This window comes from Barbus barbus (genome assembly GCF_936440315.1).
Source record: "Barbus barbus genome assembly, chromosome: 6".
NCBI classification, from domain to species: Eukaryota; Metazoa; Chordata; class Actinopteri; order Cypriniformes; family Cyprinidae; genus Barbus; species Barbus barbus.
The window spans coordinates 24,080,634-24,107,944 of NC_136734.1; the positions used below are offsets into that span (position 1 = coordinate 24,080,634).

The following is a 27,311-nucleotide window of genomic DNA, read 5'->3' on the forward strand; positions in this document are numbered from 1 at the left end:
GCATCTCTCACAAAGCTTGTTTTGTATTTAATAGACAGTTCTTTTTAAACGAATCAGTTTCTTTAAAGATGATAAGACCACAATTTTATTTAATTTTTTTACAAAGTCTATGTAACATTCTAATACCAGTTAGCATCACTAATTATGCTTGGATGCTATTTCAGTGATTGTCCTTTCTGCTAAGAGCATTTAAATTACACTTCATTTATAAAATAATTCTATTAATAGCTAGCGCTGTGAGAATAAGAGCTAATGGATCATCTTAATGTGCCTTTTTGGTTCAAACACCAGTTAAACAAGGGGACAAAATTAGTTTCACTAGTTTATGACTTGAACATTTGAGCATATTTGTATCTCACATTAAATAAGAACTAAAACTGCTCAAATCATTAGGGAAATGTAACAATGGATTCATGTTTAATGTGCATATCAAAGTAAGGAAAGAGTGTCGAGGATGCTAGAGATATTTTTAAACCATGAAGAGAATTGAGCATATTCGATCCATATATGAAAGCAGACTCCTCGATGGGTGAGGCAGCACAGATTGTTAAAGAATCTAACAGATATTTGATGGACAAATTATATCAGTTAATGTTGTTTACGCTAGATGATGATGACCTAATGTGCAATTGCAAGATGCTGGATAGTCTTAGTAAAATATTATGATATGGCCTCTCTGTAAATGGGTTCAGATAACATTACAGTGGAAACTGTACATTACACAGACACCATCTTTAGATCATCTCACTTATTACATTATGAGATTTAGCACTTACTCAGCATGTTTTGGGTTGAGCAAAAACAGTCACACATGTTATTTTAAGCTTTCAAAAGACAAACATTAAAACTGATCTGTAAAAATTTTTAAAAGTAAAAATAAAACAAAATGAAAACCCAGCAAAAAACATGTTTTTATATGATTTACTACATTAGCAAAACCTAAACTGATTTAAATATTGCTGTAAACAACTTAACATAGGAGTAAAGTATGAAACATTTGTACTCACCAATTAATTCGTTTTTCAGTCCATTAGATGAAGTGTCCAGTATCAATGAGCTTGATTTTTTGAGCACAATAACTTGATCTCTCTCTCTCTCTCTCTCTGTGTTAGAGACGAAGAGATATTTTGAGGTTACTGAGAGCCTTCCAGAAAGGCGGGTTGTATTGAGTTTTTTGAGTATGTTGTTACGTATGTTTTGCCATGCCCACGCCTTGTAGCTCATTTATAATCATCCATATACCTTACAATGCACTAGAAGTCATCAAGCTCCTTAAAGTGCTTAATTCTCATATCTTAACTACCCAAATGATCAATTATTCAAGTGCACATAATTTCGAATAAGTATCTCTGAGCAGCACGTTTGGTTTGGTCACCTACACTTATCTGTTGAGACTGTTCTTTTGAGCAATTTCACTTTTCTTAGCATGCAGGGTTTCCTGTATGACACTGGAGGACTGTGGCAGAGGAAAGCGGTTTTGGTGCATGCAGAGTGGTTTGGGTGCATAGATTACGTGAACAAAATTAAACGGCATGAAGTTGATTCTCGGTGCACACGTGGCAAAGAATTTGCTCCTTTGAGGTGAAGGTCTGTGCCTCCTTTTCTTCTTTTGAAACAAACAGAAATGTCAGTTATAGCCATGTGCAACAGATGAAATGTACAACCTCAAAGCTCAAATATAACAAAAGGATGACCATAAAAACTTAAAATGTGACGATATATTCCAACTGTTTATTAACATTTGAAATGCCACTGAACATTGTAAACAATATTTTGTCATTTGAAGGCTTTGTTCACTCATTTAATGGAATTCAGAAATATTCTTAAATGCATATTGTTTTGTATTTTACAACACAGTGGTTTTGTATTGCACTCAACAGCAATAGTTACATAATGAGTGTGTAAATTGAATAATACATAAATTTGACCCATGTTAGTCAAAAATAATTATATAGTATTAAATTAAAATAATTAAAAAAAAAAAATTATCAGTTATACAGTGTTAAAATATTTTTAAATTATATACACTTAATTACAAAGTGTGGATATTTATACATTTTAATACAGAAAAAATAGCCCTATTAGACCTAATAGATCAGACGTCTCAGAGACGTTATATCTTATGTTTGGTCATTAAACACCATGGCAACTCCAACCGCTGAGTCAACATCTTTTCCGTAGACTACAGGAAATGTAAATACTCTCTCTACTTCCTGTTGCAGAACTGTGTTACATGACAGAGCGCTGCCACTGCCAATAATACACCTCACCCCAGCGGCCTGCAGGCTCTGAGGGGGCATCATAGTGGCCATGTTTTCAATAATACCCCTGCACACAGCACGAGTCACATGACCCAGAGAGAGGTTAGAGGGCGAGATTTGGGAGACACTGGCACTGGAAGTGGGGTCATGCCGCTCTCCTAGTAGCGCTGTGGTCACGGTTAGATCAGTGTTAGGCTGTTCCAGAGCAGACTGGATTAGTTGGGAGTAGATTCTGGACTCATTTACTTCCAGTCCTATAACAAACAAGAAATAGATTATTAAGATAAGAATACACCTGAGGACCAAAAACATGCAACAAGAAGACTACTATAGTAAAATATAAAATGGTCACACTCAATTTCAAAATAATAATACATTTAGAAATTAGAACAATTAGAACAACTGATGAGTTACCAAATTCTTTCATCCACGAGTCCAACATTCTGACAAAGGTAGCCATGACATTGCCTCCATTTAGTGATGCAGCCACTGCCAGGTAGGAGCCATGCAAGTATGGGAAATAAGCAACAGGAGAGAGGGGGTCTGGAGAATTTGGAGGGGTGAACTCTGCAGGCATGCTGAACGTCAGCTGGGCTGAAGTGCTCATATTCAGCACTAGTGATTTAACATAAGTCACAATTAATTTGTGTGTGATATGCCTTATGTACATTACCATTCAAAAGTCTGTGACATGTTTTAATGTTTTTGAAAGAAGTCTCTAATGCTCAACAAGGTTATATTTATTTGGTCAAATGTACGGTTTAAAAAATAATATTGTGAAATAATATTGTTTTCTATTATAATATATTTTAAAATGTCATTTATTCCTGTAAAGACAAAACTGAATTTTCAGCATCAGAAATCAGTCTAATATGCTGCTATGCTGTTTAAGAAACATTTCTTATTGTTAATATTTGTGTGGAAATGTGATCATTTTTAATGAATAGAACGTTCAAAAGAACAGCATTTATTTGAAATAGAATTATTTTGTAGCATAAAAGATTTATTGTCAATTTTGATCAATTTAATGTAACCATGCCCAACAGAACTATTAATTTCTTTAAAAAATAAAATAAAATTCACTGACCCCAAATAAGGAAATAAGTAAAGAAAATAGGTTTAAGTATTTAAAATGCCATACAGTCCTCTTTTTAACTTAAGCTTAAGCTGCAGCACAAAAATCTCTTTTACAAGAACCCATTAAACAGATAGTGTCTCTACAGCAGCCCTGCCCTTGAGAGAGGACGCTGAAATCTGAGCACAAGATCTGCCATGTCTAAATGTGCTCATTGCGGTCGCGTAACATCTCCACCTGGATGTCGAACTAGTAAACACAAACTGACCTCAGGATGAGTATACAGTATAATGACTGTTGTTTGTAGCTGAGCTGACATAACTACAACAGCCTCACTGTGGGTCATTTACAGACCAAGTCACTGATATTAGGAAAATATAATGTGATGTATGCCAAGCTAAACAGAGGCATCTAATTCACACTATACCTGCATCTCCTCTGTTAGTCATGCAGGAGTAGACACTACACTGGAAGTCTCCCAGCGCCGCCCCGACCGCTGTGTGAGCAGGGATGCCGTACCACTCAGAGGAAGTGTGACCAGCCACAGCTCCGGACTCCACCACGACAGGCAAGAGCTGGACAGGGAAACCTGCATCCCTCAGACTGGAGGACATATAAATACACAGTCAATTCATGTTAACACAGTCATTCAGTTCCACACAGAGTAACTGTAATATTAAACATCATAGATTAGTTAGAATTCCCATATCAAGAGTAATGACCCATTCACACCAAAGATGATAACTATAATGATAACTACAGGGCTTGGACAAAATAATATGAACAACTAGGAAATAGGCTATATTTAACCACTATTTGCCTTTAATACAGACTTAATACAACTTTAATACAATAGATTTATACTTTTGAATAGTTTCCAGTTGAATGTCGTCTATCAGAACATCTGCCAGTCGCTTTAAAGATGTTAAAGGAGGGAATCTGCTTCTCACTTATCTCTCTAAATCTGAATTTAAAACTTTATAAATCACAATCTCTAGCTTCTGCCAACTGTCTAACGTGTGTTCACAAGAGAATGTTGTTCCAGTGGATGAAGTAGGATGTAGGTGTAGTGTAAGCTCCGGTGAGAAGTGGTGAACGCAGAAGTGCAGAGGAGAGATCAAAACAAAACACCGGTCACGAATTAGAAGAACAAAATGAGGATTAGCAAAGAAAAATGTTGGAGGATTTCGATATAAGCCAAGAGGATACTGGTTTTTGTTGTAAGCAAAACTTGGTTATTGCGAGACTAGCACAGTCTCACTAGCGCTTGGAACGCCACTCTCTCGTGAACGCGTGTACACAACAGTTAGGACAAACGATTAGGATTTATTAAGTTTTAAATATGGATAATTTTCTAACACAAGTGCATTGCTTCACTTCAGAAGGCCTTTATTAACCCTCCAGAGCCATGTGGAGCACTTTGCCTTTATAAAGTTTGGAAGAGCCAGGACATTTTTAATATAACTTCCATTGTATTCGTCTGAAAAAAGAAAGTCATATACACCTTGATTAGCTTGAGAGTAAATTATAGGGTAATTTTCATTTTTGGGTGAACTATCTCTTTAAAGCAACAGACAACATAACTCTTCATGCCCTATAATAAACATAACATTATCGTCCATTGATGTGAATGCTAATATAGGTATTTTTCTAGTTATTGTTCTTAGTGTAAACTGAAGGGCTGCAAAACAATTAAATCACAATTAATCGATTCAAAGTAATGTTTTCATACTATAAATAGTTTATACATAAATCTAACATATTTTTCCTTAATATATACAAGTATGTGTGTATTTATATATATACATAATAAATATACATAGTACACACAAATATAGTATGTAAACATAAACTTTTATTTTGAATCAATTAATCGCAATTCATCATTTTGCAGCCCTAAACTGCTCTTAAAACAAATATAATATCTAATTTGGCTCACATTTGTGCGTTCCATTTGTTGGTGGTTGTGTTGAAGTAGCCCCAGCTGGCAGCATTTTGTCCAGTCATAACACATTTGTCAAGGTTACACAGCATGGAGACCACATAGTCTTGTATGGTGCCTGCATCACTGAAATCCGACAGGAACTCCGCCCTGATTCAGATACGCATCATAAAAAACACTATTTCCGTGCAAAACAATTGGATTTTTGCTGAAATCATTTAGTCTTAAATCTTGAGAGGAATTCTACCTGTGTTTCATGTACCAGAAGATGGTGGCACAACCAAAGCCAGTGGCCACGCTCAGGTGGGAATCTGGTTTTGGTAAGGAAGACAGGAAGTCAGCGTTGCAGCGCCCGTCCTGCCAGGTTATCAGCTGACTGACGTCTTTAGGAATGAATTTAATGATTTCACGATCTTCACTTAGCCATTCACAGCCTAACAGAGAGAGACGAATGACAGTATAGTTATCGATACCATCCCAATTATTTATTTATAATTGAAGATGAGTGCCTTCACCACAGTGCCACACCACAATGCAAAAAGCATCAAACATGCTTTCAGTAGTGGTTTAATGTTAACCTGATTTAGATTTCCACAACACAATGCCATGCATTTGTCCACATACTCCAATGCACTTCACTTTTTTCAGCTTGTCTTTAGGTAAAGCATCCATGCATTGGTCCAGAGCGGAGATTATTAGTGAAGGGTCCTGCTCTTTGGCCTAATATCAACAACAATAAATAACACATTTCAAAGAGCACATTAAACAACACTAACAAAAAGTACCATACATTTTCAAATTGCATTATGAATATTGTAATTAGTAACGTATTCTATTACACATTTAAATAATTAGGATATTGATATAAAAATACAAAGAGAAAGAAAATATACTTGTTTTCAACAACATGAAATGCATTAAACAAGGTTTCCCAAACAGGTTGGTAGGTTGATAAAGCTAACTATTAGTTAAGGTAAATATAGCTTTGAAAAATTAAATGAGACAGAGAGAGTTTCATTTTTCAGTATCTTTTGAGTGGCACCTTTTTAATCAAAGTGCTGTTACCTACATGTATGTCTGAAGTGCTGCTTATATCAGAGTTTGTAGGGAAACTCTTACTATCTGTCACTGTCTTTGCCTGCGAATCCAGCAGCACCACTTTAACTGATGTGGTGCCCAGATCCATGCCGAGAACAAAGCCAGCAGAACAACTGAGCGATGCCGCCATGGTCTCTAAAGAAATCACTACTTTTGTGCAGACACAGGAAGAGATGTGCAGTATATGTCATTTAACTACACCGAAAACAAACTGCTCTAAATATGACAGTTTCTAGCTGTCCACGATCCGAACTAGCGATGGCTGACTGGTGAACGAGTCGTTGTTGTTTTGAATCTTTTCAATGAATAAGTTCACAAACTGTTCTGAATGATTCGGACTGAATAATTAGTTCGTTTCGTTTCGCTCTTTCGCTTTGATAAACGCTCTTATTAATAAGACTTATTAAAAAGTTTAAGGTATATATTTTTACATTTTCTGCAGTTATATAATATAGCATTTAGTTGAGTACACAGCGGTAACTGCTACTAACTGCATATTATATGCTATAAAGAACAAAAACAAACTCATTTTGGGGGTGTTTACATGAAATGCCAGGAAACATGTAGAGATATAAATACGCATTTACGCAAAGAATAATTACTCATTTCAATCAGCTCTCTGAAACGAACGGTTTGAAAGAACCGATTCTTGCAAATGATTCCTACTTTCGATCAGTTTTTGAGCCTTCGCGGATCCCGTAGAGTGGGTTAAAGGTAAACGAAATAAGAATTTATTTAAACTGTAACGTTGCTTAACATTTTACACTCAAATGTGTATTAATAGATATGTCACTGCTTGAAGTTAACTACAAGTTGGTAATAAGGATTAAATAAAAATTTGAATTTGATTTTCATTTCAAACTCCCATGATGCTTAGTGAGAAAATGGCTGACCGAGAATGACACATGCTGTGTTTTGTTCAAAACTTGTCATATTTTCCTGAATAATACATTCCTTATTGAAACACAGACTCAAACGTATAGCTTATGATGTTTAAGCGTTTAATGTAAACGATGCTTTCTTGAATCACGTGATTTCTGTGTTTATCATTATTTTGATCGTAACGGTAAGTGGAGGAGGGGATTTAACGTCAGTCCAAAGTATGTATTTCATTCGGCTTCATACGACGATCTGTGATTCACATCTCTCCTGGTTTGTCTCTCAGCGTGTTTTTAACATCACAACATGGCCACGGTAGCAGCCAAACGTGAGGGACCGCAGTTCATCAGCGAGGTGGCCGTCAGAGGAAACAACGCTGTGCTCGACTACTGCCGCACGTCCGTGTCCGCGCTCTCCGGGGCCACGGCGGGCATCCTCGGTCTGACTGGACTCTACGGCTTCGTCTTTTATTTCCTTGCTTCTTTCCTGCTGTCCTTGCTCCTGATTCTCAAAGCCGGTCGCCGGTGGAACAAGTGCTTCAAATCTCGACGCCTGCTCTTTACCGGGGGCCTCGTGGGCGGCCTCTTTACTTACGTGCTGTTCTGGACGTTCCTCTACGGAATGGTGCATGTGTACTAAAGGGACTCGGACAGTACAGCAGCCGTGTAGATGTAGAAGATGGTAGAGAGTGCTGATTGATGTACCGCAGGTTTTGTCCGTGAACTTACTTATGTTTAGCCAATAAACATATTTTCTGAGTACTAATTGCACTGAAATGTAGATATTTAAAAATAGCGTGTCGACATATTCTTTCCAATTGTAATTTAACATTTTCCTTACCCTTATTCCAGGGCAAAGGTGGGTTTGGATCTAGTGTGACAACCCAACAAGGAAACGAATTTGTTTTCAGCTTGCTTTCTGTGTATGATGTGCAACAACCTGTGAATTCCAGGCATCATTTAGTACCATGTAAAAACACATTACAAACTTTATACTGTATAAATCATATTGTTTTATTTCAGATAGTTTGAGGAAAATAAATAATTCACCTCATTGATTAAATTGTGTGGTTTCTTAAAATACATGTTAAATATTTTTTTATAATAGGCTACTCATCCTATAGTGTGCTTATCATTAGTGTTGTTCAGTATGTAAGAGCTCAAGGGTGTTTTACAAATTATTAGTGTTGTGTAATTTGAATTAAAATTGCTTGATTTTTATATATATATGTGTTCAGACTGTGAACAGGTACAGTCACATTTATCTGTCCTCAGTGTTTGAACTGTGCAAACGTTTGAAATTGGTACAATTTTTTTTAATGATATTGAAATACTCTCCAATGTTGTATTTATTTGATCAAAAATAGAGTAAAAACATTAATATTTTGACATACAAAAATTAAAATAAAGCTGAATTTTCAGCAGTCATTACTCCAGTCTTCAGTGTCACATGATCCTTCAGAAATCATTCTAATATGCGGATTTAGTGCTTAAGAAAATAGTTTGTCAATATTATACATTTAGAAAGTTCAAAACATTCAAAAGAATGGAATTAGAATTAAGAAATATAATTATTTTATCAATTTAATGCATTCTTTAAAAAAACTGACCACTTTTAATGGTAGATCTTTTTCTTCTACTTTTTTTTTTTTAAAGATTGTACTCTTCACATTTACAACATTATCAAAATGAAAGTAATGCAATGACCCAAGCATTTTTTTTTTTCAAATATTTGAACATTTATTCAACAATTGTTTGACAATTTTTAATGTAAGGCCATATTTACAATATATTAAATACTTTATATTTATCTTATTGCAAATCCTTTGTAACAAAAACTTCCATTGCCATTTAAAACCCTAGGAGAGCATATTAACAACACTGGCAGTATTCCTCTTTGGTATGACTGAGCATAGACCCGCTATAATACCTCCTTTCATACATTCACAGTAAATCCAATGGGATTCAGCATTAAAAAAAATCCTCTACTGGTTGCGTGGTGTTCTCAGGGTGGAAATAGGAGAAATGGTCTGTTTTTCTGTAGCGTGCTGAGTCCTGAATGACACTGTGCCCTGTGGCCTCCTCTCAGAACTGTGGGTTTTGAGCGCTGAGCTTGTGGGCTGGATCGGTCTCTCTGGGTTGTTATTGGGCTGACATGACACCGATGTCAATGGCTGCATCTCTATTCCCTGTTTCTCCTCTCTCTTGTGCCGCCCATCTTGGCGATGATGGCCATGGTGTCTCTCATGCTTTCTCTCTCTCTGCTTTTCAGATTGCTTTCTGTGGGTGCAAATTGTATATAATAATCTACTGCATCTTTCTAATCTTCCAAGTAAAGCTTTTTAAGAAGTCGACAAGACACACTAGACACTCACTTTGTTACTGCCTCAAATTTTGTCTCTCGGTAGAAGGAGCTTTTGCTCATCATGTAGAGCAGAATCATGTCACAGACAAAAACCCCCTGTGGAATGAGATGAACACCAATCACACAAGAATCTCAGAAAGATTTAGTTTTGTGCCTTTTAAACTTCAACTATTAGCGACACTATCTGTAACTAGCTTATACTCACAGCACCCATTAAAGCAAGTCCAGAGCCAATACTGATCACTGTAGGAATAATACTGAATCTCCCAGCCTAGAAAACAGATAAACACCATATTTTTATCTTTTCACCATAACCCTAATGAGAGAAATCTTTAAGAATTTTCAATAAAATGTTTATCTCTTACCTTTCCGTTAACTAATATATCAAAGCGAATGCCATACACTTTAAAAAGATTCCGATAGGTTTGACCTTCTGCATCATTGTAGTATCGAGCAAATCTTGAAAAAAGAGAGAAACATGTCAGCCAATGTAGTGATACTATTTCAAATCTAAATGCTTTAAACAAAAACAAAAAGTAAAGGTTTAAGCCATTTAAAAAAAAAAGCCACTCAGCCACTCAGTAATCCTCTTTGTCAGTCAATCATTTTTTAGGTTCAGCTTTGCTGGCATGTTTTAGTTTTTAAGAAATCATGTGCGGTTAGCAAAGTTAGAAAAACAGCTGAAATCACTTACAGAACCTTGTTTCATGAGCTAAAATTAATAAATCAGAACAATACCTGAAGTTGTAACCCGAAATGGCATTCTGGGAAGAGTTCTGGGAATTTTCAGAGGAATCTAAGCGTGTGAAGCTATATTCAGGGTTACATTGAGATTCATCTTTATCCAAATCACAATTCCATTCAATTCCAACTCCAATTGAACCACCCTGTGTGTGTATAGAAAACAATGATATCAGCTATTAAAATTACCCTCTGCATTAAATATAGGGCATCATGATATTCCTTTGCAGTTCTGGCCATTCATTTTTCAGAACTGCAATTTTTTTTAGCATAATAGCATAAATAAATAATGCATTTGTATCCAAGAGTGTATTCATATCAGTGCCAGCTGACACTTGCTTGAAAATATTGGCATATAGAGCAAAATTGTGTCGAATTTTCAATCCATAACTGATGCTTCACGTCACTTTTTTGGTTAAAAATTGTACTTGTGTGTATCTTTCTCTTTTCTTCTCTCTCTTCTAAATAAATGCCAAATTGTATGATATTTTGCTATATTTTAATTATATGCAGACACATAAGACATTGACACATAAGTATGGTTTAAGTGCCCAAATACTTTTTGGTGTGCCTGGATCAGCTTTTGTACATTATTTACATGAGCATCTTTTTAAAAGAATCCCCAAATCATATACTAAAAAAGATTACTGTCTTAATGTGAACAATTTAGGATATGATCTCTCTTTGATTATACATTGAGCTGCTGCTTGAACATCAACCACCAGTGTGTTTACAATGGTGGAGACTTTGTTTTAACTTGTCGTGTCATTTGAAGCACTTGCCTTTGTTGCCAAATCCTGGAAACTGTATCCAGTCCAGTTAATCACGTCTCCCACAAAAAAGATGGGACAATAGGGATGATGGTCCTTATCATATCTGCACATCTTCAGATATGTGCTGTTGGTAGTAGGCAGGATGTTCGATCTTCAAGTGAGGGCGGGGGGTGGGGTGGGGTGGGGCGGATAGGAGAAGCAGTATCTGAAACAGCTCATAGCATTTGCTTGATCTACAATGTGATGACTTTGCAGAGATCATGCCAGTAAGGACAGAAGAACAACTGTCACTCTTGTCAGTGAAACGGGCAAGGCACAGGATAGCAAGACAGTAAGTCTCAGTTCATGCACCACCCGCTGAGCTGGTATAAATAGAGATGAGTAAGCGAGAGATATTCAGAGCAGCTTGTGCTGTCCTTGCTGCGCCATCAGTATCCAAACATAACGCTTCATTATGTGCAAGCAAGTCTGCTCTTTCACACCACTACATGGTGGGAGATTTAGAGAACTTTGTATATAACATTTTAGTATTTTTTTCTCTTTATTTTTGGTATATTGCAATGACAACTTTAGCGTGCTCATTTACAAGGATTGTACTGGCTTTTAAATAGCAGCTTGCCAGATGATACTGTATTTAAGCCATAGAAATGATCCTTTCTATGCACTTGTGAGTGAACTATGAACTGTATTATTCTGCAGGAGTGTGAAATGACAACAAAACATCCTGTGCTGACACAGAAACAAACCTGTTTGAATGCAGCATGAAAAACATCCAAACAAGAAAGACGGGGGAAAAAACTAAAATCATATTTGTATGATACTAGATACTGAGTCGCTCAGCTAGTGTCCATATCTCACAAACTAGAATTGCTTGATATGATCTAAAGATTTCATGAGGAAGGGTTTTAACAGCAGCATCCTGTGGGGGTGAAGAGGTTTTTTAAGCATTTTGTAATTGCTTCACCTAAAACTCAGACGGTGCTTTGCAAAGGAAATAACATCCAAAATATTAAACTGAAGAAATATATAAATATAGAGATCGAGAGAGAGAGAGAGAGATTCACTATATTGCCAAAAGTATTGGGTCAACCCCAAAAACTGGTGATGAGTTTTTGGCTCAAGGTCTGCATATAAAGTCACACCAGAGGTGTTCAGCTGGGATCAGGACTTGGCTTTCTGCAGACCAGTCAAGTTCTTCCACACTGACTGAATCAATCATGTCTTTTTGAACCGTGTCTTATACACAGAGGCACTGTCATGTTAGAATAGAAGAAGGTTCTGTCCAAACTATTGCTATAAAATTAGAAGCACACAATTCCCTAGAATATCATTATATGCTTAAACATTACGATTTGTACTCATAGAAATTACTAAAGTAATCAAACATGTTCATTAGAAAGGGGTGACCCAATACTTTTGGCAATATAGTGTAGAAAAATAGATAGATTTTTTAGAAAGTGGGAATATTTATTCTGTAGCCTTCAGTATATAAAATAAACACACTGACTTGATGCCTCTATTGACTTACTTGGAGAAGGCAAATTTTGGAAATTTGATGAAGTTCTTTACATAGATTGTGAAGTTTTCTGCCTTTGCCAGCATTGGCTCCCTGTTACAACATTTGAAACAACAATAATATGTTTTTCTTTCTTCAAATAGTTTCATATAGGCATGAAGAGCGAATTATAATGCAAAAAGGTGAGGTATGTACTGCAGTTGAACATGGATTGAAAGAAATTGGTACAAAACTGTTTTCTTACGATGGTGTCTGGCCATGCTCAACAGGGCACCAGGCATGAATCTCACACGTTCCTGTGTCATTTATACAGCGGCCTGACTTCACTCCTGAATAAACAACAATAAAATGTAGTCCCTTTAAGGCTCAGGAATTTAAACATGCCAGTGGGTCATAGTATAACACAATATACTGTAAAATCTTTTTTTGAGAAGAATCTTACATTTTCACAAAGGTTGTCCTTTTATATAACTTCAGGCATGCAGTTGTAAGGGAACAAAGGGCTTGGTATTTCATTTAGGTTTTGTGCTTACCATGGCCTGCTATGACAGATTCCCCTTCCACACATTCATTGTCATAAGTACATAAACCATCTGGCACTTTAGGACTCTGAAATAAGTCAAATGAACCAAACATATACAATAAACTCAGTGGTTTTAAAATGTACAAAGATCAAAAACATGTATACGAATACAGCTCAGTACTACTCTTTTCAACAGATTCCTCATATCTTTGGTTGCATAATTTGTGTTGGGAATAACAAAATAAAACTACAACCTGTCTCTTACCTCAGGGCAGTAACCCAGCTTTTGGTTGGGCGTCACTACGTAATTTGTCACAATAAAGAAGACTCTGTCCCCCTGTTTGTAAAATAAATAAATAAATAAAATAAAGACATGTTCTTGCAAAGGCATTTTAAACAGCAAATTAACTAATCAGAAGAACACTGACATTTGTGTTAAATGTGATGTTCTCACTTCAGCTTCCAACAAGCTTTTGGTTCTTTTCAGTCTTTAACTCTTTAAACTTCCATCTAAACAATCTTCATCTGTCATCTAACAAAAGGCCGAAAACTGTTAATTTAGAGCACTACTAATATTAAGATAATCGAAAATAGATGTTCCATTGCGTAAAATTATGAGAAGGACTATTAACAGGTGGTTTTCAAATATATTTCTTCCAAAGCAAATATACAGGAAAGAAATGTGTTTACTTGTGGGGGAATGACATAGTCCTCTGCACCCCATAGCTGCAGACCATACTGAGAGCTGTTGGTGAGATCTACACCCTTGAGTTTGGTGATCACAGAACTCTGGATGACTTCTTCTGTCTCCTGATATCCTTTCTTCCAAAGAAAAACCCACCTTTAAGAAGATGCACAAGCAAAAGAACATAAACAGTGTGAGAAATAACAACTTAGATTGTGAAAAGAGACATCTATTCTTGTTTATTCTTATTTCTTGTTTATTTCGAGTATAAAGAAGAGGATCTGTGCGTGAGCTACAGAGAGCAATGCTGTAAGTCACATGTCCTATGGCCAACACACCCTGAAGGACGTTATAATCTATAGATAACATTACATTAAAGTTTTAGATTAGTTATTTCTTGCAAAGGACGACTACTGAACAGTTTTAAAGGGCAATTATGAAATCAGGCTGGTGCTTTTGTGTGTAGCATTTGGCCACAGCACATGAGATCCAGGTCATCTTGTTACACTTTCATGAAGAACCCCAAACACTATTTGAAAATTAAAAATACAAAGGTATTAGGTTTTTGTCTGGTTCTGGTGCATCTATAGACTAAATTGAGATTACTAATCTGAATCAAAACAAAAGTCTTTTTCACTACATGCAAAATTTACAAACCGAGAACCAGCAGGTCAAACAGTGCAATGCTTTCAGTCTTTCCTTTGATATAAATAACATCCGTGACATGGTGCTTTAACTGTCGGGTTACATTCGATTTGTTTAAATGTATTTGTCAGTAACCAGTTTTAATATATACAAACACTAAATGACCTATTATAATATGAGTTTTGAAGATTCAATCTTCCAAACACTGACAGAGTCCGCTCGTTCACCTCAACGTCTTGATTTAGAGAAAGCACAAGGCACCTACCCGATCAGATATCCAATCACCCCCAGCTGAAAGAGTCTGAACAGAACTCCGACCTTTTTGTTTTTAGCGATGACAAATTTCTCGGTCTTGTAATCGAGTAGAGAGAACAAAAAGTTACCCCAGGTCTGAGCCATGGTCCTGTGTAAGTGACAGCGTCGATGCAGCTGTCAACTGCTCTGCGCAGCCGGTTCTTCCCCCTTAATGTTGTGTCAAATCCTTTTGCTTTTTGATTGATCAGATTTCTCCTTTCGTTCCGGAAATATTTCTTTATTTTGACAATATTACTATCATTGATGCAACTGCTGATGCGAGCAGTAAATAAGGGGTTAAGCTGTTTTACGGACGAAATAAAAGCAACGTCTAAGGAGCTTTCAGACTAGAGCTGTAGTTTATTCAGCGTAAATCCATATTTTTTAGTCGTGAGAACACTTTAGAGTCCCATTTTATTAGCATTAGTTAATGTACATAGCAACATAGCAGCTACATTAAACTTTTAAACTAAATTTAATGTTAATCCGCTAATGTTGATTTTAGATCACGTATGTAGATATTGAGGATTATAAATGAACAATAATCAGTATAAAATTGACATTAACCTAGATAATTAAACGCGGTATGTTATCGCATTAAACATGATTTTGATAATATTGGGTCCCGTCGCCTTATGTCCAGGGCTGCAAGGCGTTTTAACTTGTGCAATTTCATGACTTTTCCAAGCGTTACAGAATTAGGATTTATTTTTAGATAGTACCTTATAGAGACTGCTGGCAAGATCTCCATTTAAAACTATAATTATTTGTATAACTTGTATAATTTCACCATTCTTTTTTTAAATCATTGATTTAGGGCTTAGAAAAATAGTACAACCCAACCAGTATAACACCGGACCAGCACAGGCACAAACAACTAAACAGTGCAGCATAACATGTAAGGCTTTATTGGAATGTCATCCAGGTTACAAGAACAGACACTTGGTGGCACCGGTTTACCATTTTTAAACTTATAGCAGCAGCTGTTGAACCGGCCTATCAGATTCCACCGAAACGGATTTACAGCCATTTTCACCCTAGGGTCTCACCAAATTAGGCGGCTGCCATGTAGCTTTTAAATGAAAATTTTGAAAACAAAATGTCCTGTAATTACCTATAAGCTATGTAAGTGCCAAGATCCAAAATGAGAGTTTAACAGGCTTCGAGCCACATTTAATTTCATTAGAATGACAAAATGACTTACATGGTCCCTTTTGCATGCTACAGCATAATCCTGAGCTTTGGTTTTATTTAAAAAAAAAAAAAAAAAAAAAAAAAAAAAAAAAAAAGGCACAATGCCATTTCACTCATTTAATTTCCCCAGATATTGTATTAGTAGTGCACAAAGACAAGGAAACAATCATAAATTGCAATGCTTTTATTTTGACATTTAAAAAAAAAAAAAAAAGTGGAAAATTGTAATAAAAAAAAATTTAAAAAAAAGTAACTGGATTCAGTAAAGTATGGAGAAAAGAGGGAACAAAGTGGTGAGTGCATGAACATGATACTGAAGGAATTCAATGTCCATTTCTGAGATGATCAGTTTAAATATCTGAACCTCCCCTGAGACGCAGCACCAGATGCAAGGTGGACTCTTTCTGGATGTTGTAGTCAGACAGCGTGCGACCATCTTCTAACTGTTTGCCGGCAAAGATCAACCTCTGTTGGTCAGGGGGAATGCCTTCTTTATCCTGGATCTTTGCCTTGACGTTCTCAATGCTGTCGCTTGGCTCAACCTCAAGGGTGATGGTCTTGCCGGTCAAGGTCTTGACGAAGATCTGCATGCCTCCCCTGAGACGCAGCACCAGATGCAAGGTGGACTCTTTCTGGATGTTGTAGTCAGACAGTGTGCGACCATCTTCTAGCTGTTTGCCGGCAAAGATCAACCTCTGTTGGTCAGGGGGAATGCCTTCTTTATCCTGGATCTTTGCCTTGACGTTCTCAATGCTGTCGCTTGGCTCAACCTCAAGGGTGATGGTCTTGCCGGTCAAGGTCTTGACGAAGATCTGCATGCCTCCCCTGAGACGCAGCACCAGATGCAAGGTGGACTCTTTCTGGATGTTGTAGTCAGACAGTGTGCGACCATCTTCTAGCTGTTTGCCGGCAAAGATCAACCTCTGTTGGTCAGGGGGAATGCCTTCTTTATCCTGGATCTTTGCCTTGACGTTCTCAATGCTGTCGCTTGGCTCAACCTCAAGGGTGATGGTCTTGCCGGTCAAGGTCTTGACGAAGATCTGCATGCCTCCCCTGAGACGCAGCACCAGATGCAAGGTGGACTCTTTCTGGATGTTGTAGTCAGACAGTGTGCGACCATCTTCTAGCTGTTTGCCGGCAAAGATCAACCTCTGTTGGTCAGGGGGAATGCCTTCTTTATCCTGGATCTTTGCCTTGACGTTCTCAATGCTGTCGCTTGGCTCAACCTCAAGGGTGATGGTCTTGCCGGTCAAGGTCTTGACGAAGATCTGCATGCCTCCCCTGAGACGCAGCACCAGATGCAAGGTGGACTCTTTCTGGATGTTGTAGTCAGACAGTGTGCGACCATCTTCTAGCTGTTTGCCGGCAAAGATCAACCTCTGTTGGTCAGGGGGAATGCCTTCTTTATCCTGGATCTTTGCCTTGACGTTCTCAATGCTGTCGCTTGGCTCAACCTCAAGGGTGATGGTCTTGCCGGTCAAGGTCTTGACGAAGATCTGCATGCCTCCCCTGAGACGCAGCACCAGATGCAAGGTGGACTCTTTCTGGATGTTGTAGTCAGACAGTGTGCGACCATCTTCTAGCTGTTTGCCGGCAAAGATCAACCTCTGTTGGTCAGGGGGAATGCCTTCTTTATCCTGGATCTTTGCCTTGACGTTCTCAATGCTGTCGCTTGGCTCAACCTCAAGGGTGATGGTCTTGCCGGTCAAGGTCTTGACGAAGATCTGCATGCCTCCCCTGAGACGCAGCACCAGATGCAAGGTGGACTCTTTCTGGATGTTGTAGTCAGACAGTGTGCGACCATCTTCTAGCTGTTTGCCGGCAAAGATCAACCTCTGTTGGTCAGGGGGAATGCCTTCTTTATCCTGGATCTTTGCCTTGACGTTCTCAATGCTGTCGCTTGGCTCAACCTCAAGGGTGATGGTCTTGCCTGTCAAGGTCTTGACGAAGATCTGCATGCCTCCCCTGAGACGCAGCACCAGATGCAAGGTGGACTCTTTCTGGATGTTGTAGTCAGACAGCGTGCGACCATCTTCTAGCTGTTTGCCGGCAAAGATCAACCTCTGTTGGTCAGGGGGAATGCCTTCTTTATCCTGGATCTTTGCCTTGACGTTCTCAATGCTGTCGCTTGGCTCAACCTCAAGGGTGATGGTCTTGCCTGTCAAGGTCTTGACGAAGATCTGCATGCCTCCTCTGAGACGCAGCACCAGATGCAAGGTGGACTCTTTCTGGATGTTGTAGTCAGACAGTGTGCGACCATCTTCTAGCTGTTTGCCGGCAAAGATCAACCTCTGTTGGTCAGGGGGAATGCCTTCTTTATCCTGGATCTTTGCCTTGACGTTCTCAATGGTGTCGCTTGGCTCAACATCAAGGGTTATGGTCTTGCCGGTCAAGGTCTTGACGAAGATCTGCATGCCTCCTCTGAGACGCAGCACCAGATGCAAGGTGGACTCTTTCTGGATGTTGTAGTCAGACAGTGTGCGACCATCTTCTAGCTGTTTGCCGGCAAAGATCAACCTCTGCTGGTCAGGGGGAATGCCTTCTTTATCCTGGATCTTTGCCTTGACATTCTCAATGCTGTCGCTTGGCTCAACCTCAAGGGTGATGGTCTTACCAGTGAGGGTTTTGACAAAGATCTGCATCTATAAACAAAAAAACAAAATCATCAACTAATTGGTACACATTAATTTACAGCAAAATGAAAGCAGAGATCACAGAAGAATGCTTTAAAAGTTTCAGAAAGGGTTTTGAAACCACAAAACTCCAAAGAATTCAGACTTGTTTCTGATAGCCAGTGTTGGGGAGTAGTTAACTACAAGTAGCGACGCTACTAACTTAACTACATTTTTCAGTAGCTTGGCAGTAGCTCAGTTGCTTTTTAAACAGTGTAGCTTTTCCAGTAGCTAACTACTTTTTGCAGCAAGTAGCGGTGTAGCGCGAGCAAAAGCTACATTGCGTTTTGTCGAGCCTGCGCGAATCAGCGCGATGCAAGGATATTCTTCTTGTTAGATTACAAACTCATATTTTGCCATTACCGCCACCTGTTGTTTAATCACGCATCTTGCGGCTAACGGTTCACTGACGTACAGAAGTGGGTTGACACACCCATATTATCCATGATGGAGCAAGACGTGGCGGCAGATTTGGAGGATGGAGAAACAACTAACGTTAATTACCCATGGCCTTATTTGTCCAAGTTCATGTCTCTCAAAGAAACGACAAGTAAAGGTTAAACTTTTTGTAACAGTCTGAGATATTTGAGTGTTGTGTGTAATAAAACAATACTCTTTGAAATCATAATCACAAGCATTGTTTTAAACACTAAATATTTTACTTAAAACATTCCTCAGACACTTATTCAGTTATTTATAATATACGTTGTTCAAAAAAATCTAAAGTAGTTTCAATGTAGCTAGCTACTTTTTGATAGTAACTTGTAGTGTAGCTAACTACTTTTCCAAAAGGGTAGCTTGACTGTAGTTTAACTACTTTAACTTACGAGTAGCTTGTAGCTTGTCAAACTACAGTTTCAGAGTAGCTTCCCCAACACTGCTGATAGCACTATGCTCTAGCAAGTTAAGCACTTAACTGCACCTCACTAGTGTTTCCTTTCTCTTTGGAGGGTTACAAGCCGTTTGTGCATAGATAAGATCCCTGAAGTTGCAAAGACTAAGGTCTCAAAACCAGAGATAAGCTGCGTCCAAAATCGCATACTTCCCTACTATATAGTATGCGAAAAACAGTATGCGAGGCGAGTAGTATGTCCGAATTCATAGTATTCGAAAAACAGTAGGCGAGAATTACCCGGATGACCTACTACTTCCGCCCGAATTCTGTAGTAGGCATACGATGGACACTTTACTATCCCATGATGCCACGGGAGAGGAGGCGTCATATTCGAAAAATGGCGGAAAGCGGCGACGCGGCTGTTTTCAAGTGCAAGTACCTCAGGGAAAAACATTGTTCATTGTGGTTAAATTGCACTTGTTTAAAATAATCAAAGTAAACGGCTGACTTAAAGTTTAAACGTTGTAAATCGATGAGATGACTTCATGAACATGGCGGATGTAGTACGTCCGAATTCCATTCATACTACCCTCATTCATACTATATAGAACGTACTTTTTTAACGGTCGAGAAGTACTTTTGAATTCAAATGTAGTACCTACACAAGTAGTATGCGATTTCGGACGCAGCCATATTCTTTAAAGTTAAGACTCTGCCACGCCCCCCTAAAACTGCTCGTTCAAACACGCCCTTATCTTGACGTCAAGATGTGGACATATTTGCATAATGCAGCCCAAATATTCACACAAAGAAAGACTTGGTTTCAGTAACTGCAGTAGTGTCGATGAAGCCATGACAGGAGCCGCTGTGTGTTTCTAGGTGAACGCAAACGCACTTTAGTTGACCTTCCGAAAGTAGATGCATTTAGGAATCATTAAGATTACTTACAACAGAACAGCAACGCATTTTATGGATGACCGTTTCATGAACCTAGGAGGAGAAAATTCTGACTTTGCTATGACAATCTGGTGCTTCTAAATCAACGACTGTATGTTTTGTTATTCGCTTAAGTATTTACTATTGACTGTTTAAATGCGGAATTTAGCGCGTCGTGTGTGCGCGCAGTCTTGTGTGTGAGAGAGGGAGAAACCGTCACACAATCGCGGCTTGTGCGCAACCACATACGAGCGTCATCACGGTGTCTGTCACGCGACTCTGTTCCCCTCTCGTACTTGAACTGATGGTAAAACTGAGGACATTTACAGTCTCTCTTTACTATAATTTTGAAAGCGGAGGCTGGCGATTATGTACTGTGTCAGCTGGCCAATCAGAGCAGACTGCGCTCGTCGGAAGGAGGGACTTTGAGAGAGACGGGGCATAGGGCCTACAATACATGTACAGTATTTGAAAAATTTGCTTTTTTTAACAAAACGTCAACATATTCTGTTACACCAAATAATGATCTTTAAAAAAAAAACTTCATATGACCCCTTTAAAACGCATAAGTACCTGCTAAACGGTCTTGCGAATTATTATAACCGACATAAGAGTATTTCAGCTTTATCTAAAAAAAAAGCTGAAATAATTTTCAAACAGTAAATAAACGACAGCAGAACTACGAGATGCCTTGTTTTATTTAAAAACTGTACTGCGCAACACCATACACCCTTTCTGCAATATGGCGGCGTTACAGTAACATCCGGGTTCTTTGTTCAAAGTGTACTATGATTCAGCAAATATACATCTAACGAAACTTAACCCGATCGTAAAGCACGAATATAATAACTTCACAAATAACAGGCAAACACATCCATTTTCTAACGTAATCTGTGATGTTACATTTCTAACTTTGATTAAAATATGTGTGAATTACAGCTTAGTTTGTCTAGACATCTGAAAATTACCGACAAGAATCAATACGACACAACGACACATTAAGAATTTATTCTTAAAGTCTTGAATAATATTATCAAACCAATTTGATGTTATTTCTTACCTTTTAGAAAAGCTTGTAGACTATGATATTTCTTCTGAAAATGTACACGTCCTCCTTCTCGTAGAAAACTCTGCTGCTGTTGGATGTGAGCGCTGCTGTATTTATACTCAGCAGGGGAGTGACGTTTATGGTACGTCACATGACAAGATCCTTCCGCAGTCAAAACTCCTATTTGTTAAAACGTTCACATATGCTTTAAAACTAAAGATGTATGTGATGTTTTTAGGAATTATATGTTTTGTATATGTATTTTAAATGTATAATTATTATCACAAAGTATCAAAAAAGGAATTCTCCAGAATATGCTGGAATGGGTTGGCCTTTGCTACACCCTTCAGGCAGTGATTGGCTGGTTGTGTTGTTTGTTCGCTTTGCTATTGGCGATTCAGACCTTTGGAATCTGGGCTAAGCAAAGAGCAGGGCCATGCCATGCAGTGATAACACAAGTACAATATTCTGGAGGATTTAATATTCTTAAATCAGACTTGCTAATAATTGTATCAGAAACTACAATCCTTTGCTAAAGTTATGGGACCAGTTCTGCATGTTTTTGTTTTTGATTTTTTTAATTATAGCCCAGAAATGACAGGCTGTTGTGCCCAAAATAGCGTTTGCTCAAAAACATGGTTTGTTTACAAAAATCAGCTTCACTGTAGCTGTGTTTCCATGAAGTACACTGTTTGTGTGTTAGCCTAGACTTTACAGAGTTGTGTCAACCAGCGCACTTAATATAGAACGCAATGTGACACAGATGGCATTGCTTTGAAACAAGTTGGCCTCAGACATGCTGCCTGCATTACCTGTTGCAGCAATGTAGGTAATTTTCTCTGGCTAAGCTAACAGACATTCACCACTGTTACAAAGTAGGACCTGACTTATAAATAAAAATGATGGGATTTTGTTAGTTTACTTTGTTAGTCTTGGCGCTGTCCTCTGTTATTACAGAAAGGTCTAATGCTAAAGTTATAAGAATTTTCATTCTGTTTTATATACTGTACAGAAATATGTTATTTCCCATGCAACTCTGTGTTGCCGTGGCAGAAGACAAGCATGCATGAACAAAACTACAAACAAGATGAACCAGCTTTAAATTTGTTTTGAGGTTTCCCTGAGGTATTGCTGGTTACTGCCTGTTGTAAGCAGCAGTTTGTTTCTTTTACCAGAATGTACAGTACTGTGAGTGTGCTGTTAAAAGAAAAAATACCATAAAATAATTACCCAAGATTATTAAACATTAACTGGCTTGGACTTGTATTGTGAAACCGCTCTTTGAGCCTTGTTTATCTGGACAGTCATCCACTTAGTGGATTAGTATCATTGTGGAATCAGGTCCCTGTTCATTCTTCCGTGAGCGTGAACAGCTGCTACGAGATTATCTAGATCACCCAACTAAGCAAGTTTTCTTGAAAACTGGGGGGTGGGGGAGATTTTACATTTAGACTTATTTCACTCCTATATTGAAAATATAACAGTGAGGTGTAGGTTTAAGAAGACCAGTGGCCTGTTCCATAAAACAAGTTTACCAAATAAACCAGGCTTATTTCAGTTAGTCTCACTTATTTTGAACCAAATCAACAGACAATAAGTCAGTCTAACTGAAATAAACTTGGCTTATTTGGTAAACTTGTTTAATGAAACAGGCCCCAGGACAAGATAGTGATCTTTAAAATGGTCTCATCAGTTTGTTTTTAGGATTATAGACATGGTCTTGTCTGCTGTTACATTTGGGTCTCCATCTGAACCCAATGACACTTGGCACTTGAAAGTGATCTAATAATATCATGAGCTGGTCAGCATTTATGTTCATATAAATTTGAGATTCCTATTTTACCTCACTGATCTTCTAAAGTGATTATGTAATTTGTAGTATTTTTGCTTTGTTCTTAAAAGCAAATATTATTTCCAAGTTTTCCAAGATAATTACAGGAAATACATAACATAAATATTTTGAAATCACTAGAAATTTCCTGGTTGTTATTGCCTGACCCGTGCTGATACACGTCACATAAGTTGCCACATCATCAAACTGAACTCAAACTGTTTGTTCAGATCCAGATCCCTTGAACTTTCAGGAGTGTGTGCATATCACCTGTAATCAGTGTTGGGCAGTAACTAATTACTAGTAATTTAGTTACAATACTAGTATTACTTTTTGCAGTAACTAGTAGTGTAACTAATTACTAATAAGATTTCAGTAATAATATTACAGTTACTATCCATAAAATAGTTTAGTTACTTAGTTACTTTTGATGCCTCAACCCTGCTGATTTAAAATCTAACAATCAAATAATTCCTAGATTTATTTTCACAACTCGCACATGCATGATGTCCCCAGTGCATGGAATATGGAAAAGCTTACATTCAGCAGATAGAAATATAGATAGAAATATTATATTGATTTTGTCAGGAAAAATTATGATCTGAACACTGTTGTGTAAGTTGTGGCTTTACTTAACTCTGGCATTACATCCCACCCACACCCCTCTGATCAACATGAACATTATATTACTATAATTAAAAATATTTTTGGAAAATTAAACAGTTTCTTACAAACTTATGCGATTTGATAAAATACATAACGAAATATAATAGTATATATGGGTAACAGAAAAATTACTTCAAGCTACACATGACAATTAATGAGATTAATACAACACTTCTACTTGAACATCACTATCAATCACTATTGAGTGTTTGTATAACTTCTGACTGCGATCCAATGTTGATTTTGGTCAAATGATGAGGAAGAAATATATTATTAGTAACATTCTAAAGAATTTTATGTGGAAGATACACAGTTACAACTTCTGTGGGGCGTGAAGAAACAGTAATGTAACTAGTAGTGTAACTATTTACTGTTGCCATAAAGTAATAAGTAAAGTAAAAATATTACTTTTGAAAGGATTAACTAGTAATGAGTAATATATTACATTCTTTGAGTAACTAGCCCAACACTGCCTGTAATGTTCAATACATTCCTGCCTGTAATTTAATCTGTTATTAACACCAGACAATACAAATGCAGGATGTTAATATAATATATAAAACATCGAACTTTGTGAAAACAAACCAGTTTAAACTCATTTTGGAAATCAATAACAACCGATGCTTTATTGATATTGCTATTTATTTAACACTGGCCCCCAGAAAAGTCATGTGACTATGTTCATAGACCATCTGTATATTTATGCAATACAGTTCAACCTGTTTCGAAGAAAACAAGTTTCTTGCTCTGATCTTATCCTGGACTTTGTCCAGGCTTGTATTTCAATGAGCTGGCAGAAGCATGTGACCCAGCGAGTCAACAGAGGTTGTTCTGTTTTGCAAGCAGTAGTGATGGTTATCAACAAAGTATGGAATGTTCTACAGTCAGGAGAGCGTGACTTAACTATTTAAACCGGTTCGGTTGAAGACGACAAGAAACCAGTTTACCATACATTCAGTTAGAGGTGCTAAACGAATGGCGTACGTAACTAAAGTCAAAAGGTAGGCTATATGTTATCTTTCCCTGCGTCATGCACAGTGTTGTGAACCAAAAGAGTGATCGAAAAAAGGAGTCATTAAACACAAAATACACGGGTGTTTATCTTGCTGCCCAACTAAAAAAACAGTCCCTTAAATAAATACATTTATCCCTTAAATAAGTATATCTAATTAAAGTCTCTTGATCGCATACTCTGGTAAATACATTAGCCAATGAGGTACAGATGTTCTCAAGTAGCCTATAATATAATCTATAGTATAACTTGTTTTTCCAGGGAGCGTGATGGTCTTGTGAAACACGGTGCGTTTTGAGGAGTGGAGCGCTCCACATTTACATGTGTTCATTTGCAAGTAAGGACCATCTACAGCCATTAACACAGTCATGGTACAATGGTCAAAACGTGTGATTGCGTGATCACGTGGATGGCTTTCTCAATACTTTGCAGTGGAAAGTGTCATCTGGGTCATTCGAAGAAATGGGGGTATTTTACATGAATAGCCTTAAATCATTCTGTTAGGCAAAGAATGTCTTTAAATGTTAATGCCATCAGTTGTTGCCAACAATGTCTGGCACAAGTTGGTGTCAGCTTTTCATAGCTAAAGTAATTGTTTTCATATAAGAGATAAAGTCCCACTAGACGAGGTAACCCACCTACTGTTTGTTTCGCTTTCTTGTGTCTCAGTTGCAGTATTTGTACAAAGAAACATAATCTAAGGCTGGGCGATATACCTCTTATTTTATTCTCGATCCGATACCGATATTTTCAAGCCCAGTATCGTCGGTATTGATACCGATACCTGTAAACTAAAAGTATCTTTTAAATTATTAAAATAATATAATCAGTAATTATACTCACTTAATATTAGATTTTAAAGCCATGTTGTTGTTGTTGTTTTACATTTCACGGGCCTTTTTTTGTTTACACTGTCAGAAATTAAATATACTAAAATTGTATTTTAGCCCTTTACTGGAGCAGTAACCTCAAAGGTGCACCTATACCCTAAATCTAATATAATTTGCTGCTCAGGAAATGATTATTATTGCTGCTTCATATTTGTGTAGAAATCGAGATGCTTTTTTAGGATTAATTTTATACATAGTAATAATGATTTGTAATGTAATGTAATAATGTGGCAATGGTTTCATATGCTTCTGATGCTTTTGGGAAACGCAGCTCTATTTGAACAAAGGTTTTGACTGAGTTCGCTTATGTAAAATTATTATTTTTCCATTTAGAAGCTCATTTTATCTTAATAAATAAAATTAGTGGTTAAAAAAATGCACTTTAGAATCTATATTTTTATGTGAGGATCGATCCTTTCTCCCATCCCTAACAGAATCGCCACTTCATTGTGCCAAAATCTCAGTTCTCCTTGCTGAGTTTCTTCCAGAGTTTCTACACGCCACGTTCCAACCCTGATGGACTGGGTGAGTTGAACAGAAAGTTTACTGCATGGAAAGACTGAAATTGTTTGTAGACACAGTGCCTTGTTTTCCATGAAATTATTAATCTTTTGTTGAAGAAAAAGTTTGCTCAGTTTTGCAAGTTAGAAATCTGCCATGTGTTTACAGGTGTGGCACCTCACTGTTTGGACCCTGGAACATTGAGCAGTGTCACTGTAGAAGACTTCTGTAGGCAGAACTGGGAGGAAAGCATGCAGAAGCATCAAACTATAAGAAGTATGTCAAAACCAACAACAGACATATGACTCACTGTCTCTATAGGCCAATTAAACCCTAAGACTAAATTGTACTCTCCTTCTTTTCAAGGCAGTTTTAATGATATTAGTACACAATGAATCAAACTTAAGGTTTTGTGGCTTTTGTCTGTTAGCTGTATAACTGTAACTGTATATACTAATGTACTCCAAATTGTTGACCAAATTCACTTTAACAGATATAAACATTTACAATAAATATTTCTTTTCTGAGAAATTGGACCAAAAAGATTCATGAATCAAGATACAGGTATACACAGATTTTTTGAAATAGTTTATTTTAGTCTAAAATGAAAACATTATCTCCCCCTAAATTATATATTGCTTCCTTAAGAAATGTATCAATAAACATATATGATTGTTGAATGATATATACACGTTTGTATTGTGTTAATGTCTGTTTGTATTGAGGGTGTCAGGTATAAACAGGTATAAACTAAAAATAATAATAATAAATTAATTTATAAAAAAAAAAGCTCTTTAGCAAATTTATTTTAAACAAAATTATTGCATTGCTCTACATTGGCATATGTTTGAAGTCATCACAGAACATAAACTAATACAGTTACAGACAGAAATCAGAAATACATGTCAGTTTTGAAACCGTATTGAATCA

The 27,311-nt window shown here is 37.3% G+C and overlaps 4 protein-coding genes and 1 long non-coding RNA gene across 6 annotated transcripts; 2 read left to right on the forward strand and 3 right to left on the reverse strand.

Moving 5' to 3' along the window:
- Positions 1-1,759: 1,759 nt before the first annotated feature.
- On the reverse strand, positions 1,760-7,544 carry LOC306870690 (sedoheptulokinase-like). 2 transcript variants are annotated; one of them, XM_079418113.1, is made up of 7 exons: positions 7,407-7,544; positions 5,857-5,998; positions 5,526-5,712; positions 5,276-5,428; positions 3,764-3,939; positions 2,676-2,876; positions 1,760-2,515 (listed from the first exon to the last, which is right to left on the reverse strand). In XM_079418113.1, the coding sequence occupies exons 2-7, from the start codon at positions 5,948-5,950 to the stop codon at positions 2,121-2,123; spliced, it is 1,206 nt and encodes a 401-aa protein (XP_079274239.1). In that variant the 5' UTR covers positions 5,951-5,998; positions 7,407-7,544; the 3' UTR covers positions 1,760-2,120. The 2 variants fall into 2 exon arrangements, with proteins under 2 accessions (XP_079274239.1, XP_079274238.1); XM_079418112.1 differs by lacking the exon at positions 7,407-7,544 and adding an exon at positions 6,348-6,536.
- On the forward strand, positions 7,265-8,683 carry LOC306870691 (ER membrane protein complex subunit 6). Its single transcript, XM_079418114.1, has 2 exons — positions 7,265-7,442; positions 7,542-8,683. The coding sequence occupies exon 2, from the start codon at positions 7,562-7,564 to the stop codon at positions 7,892-7,894; it is 333 nt and encodes a 110-aa protein (XP_079274240.1). The 5' UTR covers positions 7,265-7,442; positions 7,542-7,561; the 3' UTR covers positions 7,895-8,683.
- A 296-nt stretch (positions 8,684-8,979) lies between these two features.
- LOC306871223 (P2X purinoceptor 5-like) lies at positions 8,980-15,030 on the reverse strand. The gene is made up of 12 exons (XM_079419004.1): positions 14,768-15,030; positions 13,863-14,013; positions 13,438-13,509; positions 13,183-13,258; positions 12,894-12,978; positions 12,662-12,742; positions 11,143-11,284; positions 10,358-10,506; positions 9,985-10,078; positions 9,825-9,890; positions 9,630-9,715; positions 8,980-9,534 (listed from the first exon to the last, which is right to left on the reverse strand). The coding sequence occupies exons 1-12, from the start codon at positions 14,899-14,901 to the stop codon at positions 9,240-9,242; spliced, it is 1,431 nt and encodes a 476-aa protein (XP_079275130.1). The 5' UTR covers positions 14,902-15,030; the 3' UTR covers positions 8,980-9,239.
- Positions 15,031-16,311: 1,281 nt separating this feature from the next.
- On the reverse strand, positions 16,312-21,616 carry LOC306870904 (polyubiquitin-C). Its single transcript, XM_079418478.1, has 2 exons — positions 21,494-21,616; positions 16,312-18,632 (listed from the first exon to the last, which is right to left on the reverse strand). Exon 2 carries the CDS (start codon positions 18,630-18,632, stop codon positions 16,341-16,343), a length of 2,292 nt encoding a protein of 763 aa, XP_079274604.1. The 5' UTR covers positions 21,494-21,616; the 3' UTR covers positions 16,312-16,340.
- Positions 21,617-24,755: 3,139 nt separating this feature from the next.
- Positions 24,756-27,067, forward strand: LOC306870870. The gene is made up of 4 exons (XR_013784294.1): positions 24,756-24,979; positions 25,252-25,327; positions 26,315-26,405; positions 26,550-27,067. It is a non-coding gene; the product is annotated as an uncharacterized lncRNA (long non-coding RNA).
- The last annotated feature ends 244 nt before the right edge of the window (positions 27,068-27,311 follow it).

What these genes read in the sequence shown, in the direction of transcription:
- LOC306870690 (XM_079418112.1), bottom strand. Translation starts at nt 6,506, where the DNA reads ATGGCGGCATCGCTCAGTTGTTCTGCTGGCTTTGTTCTCGGCATGGAT. An exon ending in GCAGCACTTCAGACATACAT is followed by an intron (nt 5,999 to 6,347) that starts GTAGGTAACAGC and finishes TGTTGATATTAG; the next exon opens with GCCAAAGAGCAGGACCCTTC. An exon ending in GACTAACAGAGGAGATGCAG is followed by an intron (nt 2,877 to 3,763) that starts GTATAGTGTGAA and finishes TTAAATCACTAG; the next exon opens with TGCTGAATATGAGCACTTCA.
- LOC306870691 (XM_079418114.1), top strand. Translation starts at nt 7,562, where the DNA reads ATGGCCACGGTAGCAGCCAAACGTGAGGGACCGCAGTTCATCAGCGAG.
- LOC306871223 (XM_079419004.1), bottom strand. Translation starts at nt 14,901, where the DNA reads ATGGCTCAGACCTGGGGTAACTTTTTGTTCTCTCTACTCGATTACAAG. An exon ending in ACTATGTCATTCCCCCACAA is followed by an intron (nt 13,510 to 13,862) that starts GTAAACACATTT and finishes TTTTACAAACAG; the next exon opens with GGGGACAGAGTCTTCTTTAT. An exon ending in AAATTTGAGGCAGTAACAAA is followed by an intron (nt 9,535 to 9,629) that starts GTGAGTGTCTAG and finishes TTGCACCCACAG; the next exon opens with AAAGCAATCTGAAAAGCAGA.
- LOC306870904 (XM_079418478.1), bottom strand. Translation starts at nt 18,632, where the DNA reads ATGCAGATCTTTGTCAAAACCCTCACTGGTAAGACCATCACCCTTGAG.